The following is a 4,115-nucleotide window of genomic DNA, read 5'->3' on the forward strand; positions in this document are numbered from 1 at the left end:
CGGGGCGAGGGGTTTTGGGGGGCAACACATGTCGGGGTGTGGGGTTTGGGGGGTGGCGCGTGTCGGGGCCTGGGGTTCGGGGGGTGACGCATGTTGGGAGGTGCGGTTTTGGGGGCGACGTGTCGGGACGTGGGTTTGGGGGTGCTGCGTGTCAGGGCGAGAGTTTTGGGGGGCAGCATGTGTCAGGATGTGGGGTTTGGGAGGCAACGTGTGTCAGGACGTAGGGTTTTGGGGGCGACACGTGTCAGGACATGGGGTTTGGGGGGCAACGCATGTCGGGATGTGGGGTCTGGGGGGCAACGCCTGTCAGGACGATGGGTTTGGGGGGCGCTGCATGTCGGGGTGAGGGGTTTGGGGGGTGCCACGTGTTGGGATGTGGGGTTTGGGGGTCGACACATGTCGGGACATGGGTTTGGGGGGCGACGCATGTCGGGACATGGGTTTTGGGGGCACTGCACGACCCCCCCCTCCGTGCCGGCAGCTCGGGGCCCGGTTCCTGGGTGGGGGCCGGCCCAGCCGTGGGGACACGGGGACATGGGGACACGGGGGGGGGGCCGGCGCGTCCCTGGGGCGGCCCCGCGCGGGGCTGTGACGCACGCCGGGGGCAGCGGTGAGGGCCAGGCCGCGTGCCGGCCTTGGCGCCGCCTCGGAGCCGTCGGCCTCGCGGGTGACGGATGGGCAGACGGATAGACGGACGGAGGGGGGCAGTGGCCCGGCTGGCCCCGGCGCCTCTCCCGCCCGCGCTGGCTTTGCCCTCGGGGGCTCCGGGGGGCTTTGCGGGCCGGCGGGGGGGGCGGCGAGGTTGCGCGCGGCCCCCCCCCCACCCCGACGCCTCCCTCCGCAGAGCTGCCGGCGTCGCGGCGGAAGCGGAAGCTGCTGCTGATCCACGAGGCGCTGCGCAGCGACCCGGTGGGCGTCGAGGCGCTGCGGGCCGCCGCCGTCGGAGCCGGAGGGCTGCTCTCCGAGGAGATCCGCAGGAAGGTCTGGCCCAAGCTGCTCGGCGTCGACACCTACAACCTGCCCCCCCGGCCAGGTAGGGCCCGGGCAGCGCCGGGGTGGAGGGAAGGGGGGGGGCTCGGCCTGGGACCCACCCCCGCTCCCCAGCCCTGATCCCGGCTCTCCGGCAGGCAAGGCCACGCGCCAGACCCACCGCGACTACGGGCAGGTGCTGCTGGACGTGGCTCGCTCCACGCGCCGCTTCCCCCCAGGTGAGTGCTGGAGCGGGGCCGGGGCCGGGGGCGGCGCGGACGCCCCTGCCCGGGGATGGGGTGCTGCTGCGGGGGCCCGCGCGCGCCCCCCCGTGCCGTCTCCCCGTGCAGGCATGCGGGCCGAGCAGCGGCTCGTGCTGCAGGAGCAGCTGGCGAACCTCATCCTGCACGTGCTGCGCGCCCACCCCGAGCTCCACTACTACCAGGGCTACCACGACATCGCCGTCACCCTGCTGCTGGCCGTGGGCGAGCGCCTGGCCGCGGCCCTGCTCGAAAAGCTCTCCGCCCACCACCTCAGGTACCGCGGCCCCCGACGGCCCCCCCCAACCCGGGCCGGGGTCCCTCGGGGACACGGGCGCTTTCTGCCACCGCACACCGCCGTGGCAGCCCCATGGGCCTGGTGGCGTCTCTCCCCAGAGCATCCCAGGCTGGGGGGGGGCTCCGTGGTGCGCGGGGGGCTGCCCCGGGATGGGGCGGAGGGGCGCAGCGTCCCACAGGAGGGCCGCAAGGACGGGCGCACGCTCCTGGCCCGTGCYGCTCCCTCGCAGCCGGGGCGACGCTGCCGCGCCGTTGCCCTTCCGCAGGGACTTCATGGACCCCACGATGGACAGCACCAAGCACATCCTCAACTACCTCATGCCCCTGCTGCAGCGCGAGAGCTCCCGCCTCCACGACTTCATGCTGCGGTAAGCCACCCCGCCGTGGGGTGGGGGGGCCGAGGAGCTGGGGACCCGGCGGGACCTGCCTGGGGACGGCCAAGCGCCTGGGCCGTGTGTCACCAGCCCCCCGTCCTCCCCCGTGTCCGCAGGGCRGAGGTGGGCACCATCTTCGCCCTGAGCTGGCTCATCACGTGGTACGGCCACGTCCTGACCAACTTCCACCACACCCTGCGCCTCTACGACTTCTTCCTCGCCTCGCACCCCCTCATGCCCGTCTACTTCGCCGCCGCGGTGCGTGCGTGCGTGCGTGCGTGCGTGCGGCGGCCCCGCGGTCGTGGCCGAGGCCCGGAGGGGAGCTCGTTGCCTCCCGGCGGGCTCGGCCCTGCCCGCGGGGCGCTGACGCCGCCGCTGCCTCCGCAGGTGGTGCTGCACCGGGAGGAGGAGGTGCTGGCCTGCGCCTGCGACATGCCCAGCGTGCACCAGCTCCTGTCCCGCATCCCCCAGGACCTGCCCTACGAGAGCCTCGTGGCCAAGGCGCAGGAGCTCTTCCAGCGCCACCCGCACGCCCAGCTCGCCCGGCAGGCCGCCCTGCAGCACCACAAGAGGTGAGGGGGGACGCGGGGACGCKGGGGGCTCGGGTCCTGCCCGTTCCCCTGCGCTCGGAGCCCAGTCCCGGCACGACGCCGTCTCGGGGCTGCGGGTCCCCGCCGAGGAGGGAGACCGCAGCCCCGCGCCACCGCCGCCGCAGCCCTCGCCCCTCTCCCGCGCCGCAGCATCGCCATCCAGTCCTTCGGCGCCTTCCAGCAAGCCGCGTCCCGGCAGCGCCCCGACGCCGTGCTGCGCCGCCAGCGCCTGCTGCGGGCCGGGGCAGAGGAGGACGCCGGAGCCCTGCTGCCCACCGCCGGGCACAACCCGCTGGTGAAGGCGGCCGTGTGGGGGCTCTCGGCCACGCTGGGGGCCGTGGCCCTGGCCGTCACGCACACCGCCCTGGACTGGGCCCCCGAGTTCCTGCTGCAGCTCTTCTAGCGCTCGCGCAGACGCTGGCGGGGCCGGGATGCCAGGAGCCCCGCGGACGCTGCAGCAGGGCCCGGGCCTGAGCGGCAGCCGGCGAGCGTCACCCCCCATTGCTGCCGGGGTCCCTGCCCCGCGCCGGCGGCGGGAGCTGCAGGTAGGGGGGTCTCCCCGCAGGGAGCAGAGGAGGGGAAGGAAAGGGGCCGTATCCCATTCCGGAAATGCTCTTTGGCCGGTGCCCTGCTGCCCTCCTGCCCGGTAGGACCCTGCAGGTGGGCGAGGGGCCATGGGGGAGGCGCAGCGGGACCCCGGCAGCCGCCCYGGCGCGGGCAGAGCCTGGCTGGCCTGAAACGCCTGCCAGACGCCTGGCGGGAGCAGCCCTGGCCCAGGCCAGCGCCGGCCTCCCTGCCCGGGATGTGTGTTTTAATAAAGTCTGGTTTTCAAGGACTGTCTGTGCGGCCCTTGTTTGGCGGGGGGCAGATAGGCCCCCTTCCCACGCCTCCCTTTTGGGACCCCCCCTGCCCACGCCTCCCCAGGGCCGCCCGGGTGTCCTGGCCTTTCCACAGCCGGACACGGTGGGGCCTAGGCTTTTCCCGGAGCCGGGACGTGTCCCCTCCCAGCTCCCGCTGCCGCTGGGGGGGCTGGTGGGTCCTGGGCGCTCCGGTCCCCTCCGTCCCCGCACGGATGAGGCGCGTGTGCAGCAACACAGCTTTATTGTGGGGGCTCCGCGTGGCCCCAGCTCTGCCCCTCGCTGCCCGGGGGCTCCCCCCCCCCCGCGGCTGATTGGCATGTGATCCGCTTTGCCCCCCCCTGGCTCAGTCGATGGGCCGGAAGGTGAGCAGGGGCGGCTTCTCGGGCATGAGGATGAAGCCGAAGACGGTGCGGATGTCCTCCTTGGACGCCGTCTCGATCTGGAAGTTGCGCAGCACCTGGAGGCGGCAGAAGYGCTGGGCTCAGCGCGCCGGCGGCACCGCGGGGCTGCTGCAGCCCCCCCGGCCCCCACCCCGCTGCCGTGYGCGAGGAAGAGCACGGCCCCCACTCACGTGCATGAGGAAGAGCATCATCTCGGCCTCGGCGAGGCGGCGCCCGATGCACTGCCGCGCCCCGAAGCCGAAGGCCAGGGCCTTGAAGCTGTTCTCGTCCTTGCTGAGCCAGCGCGCCGGGTCGTAGCGCTCCGGCGAGCTGAACACCTCCGGGCTCCGGCCCATGGCGTACAGGGCCACCTGGCACAGCGTCT

General features: G+C 74.0%; 2 protein-coding genes across 2 annotated transcripts in view; one reads left to right on the forward strand and one right to left on the reverse strand.

Annotated features, from left to right (window-relative positions):
- The first annotated feature begins 90 nt into the window (after window positions 1-90).
- On the forward strand, window positions 91-3,316 carry LOC112976663 (TBC1 domain family member 20-like). The gene is made up of 8 exons (XM_026088125.1): window positions 91-100; window positions 845-1,033; window positions 1,128-1,208; window positions 1,320-1,506; window positions 1,793-1,894; window positions 2,017-2,158; window positions 2,288-2,472; window positions 2,641-3,316. Exons 1-8 carry the CDS (start codon window positions 91-93, stop codon window positions 2,891-2,893), a joined length of 1,149 nt encoding a protein of 382 aa, XP_025943910.1. The 3' UTR covers window positions 2,894-3,316.
- A 377-nt stretch (window positions 3,317-3,693) lies between these two features.
- The window catches only part of LOC112976664 (cytochrome P450 11B, mitochondrial-like), a 4,457-nt gene continuing 4,035 nt past the window's right edge, over window positions 3,694-4,115 (reverse strand). Inside the window, exons 5-6 of the mRNA XM_026088127.1 lie at window positions 3,922-4,115; window positions 3,694-3,807 (exon numbers count right to left, since the gene is read on the reverse strand). Coding sequence (XP_025943912.1) covers window positions 3,694-3,807; window positions 3,922-4,115 — 308 coding nt within the window. The remainder of the gene's footprint in view (window positions 3,808-3,921) is intronic.

Source organism: Apteryx rowi, unplaced genomic scaffold (genome assembly GCF_003343035.1).
Source record: "Apteryx rowi isolate R43461 unplaced genomic scaffold, aptRow1 scaffold_753, whole genome shotgun sequence".
Taxonomy (NCBI): domain Eukaryota; kingdom Metazoa; phylum Chordata; class Aves; order Apterygiformes; family Apterygidae; genus Apteryx; species Apteryx rowi.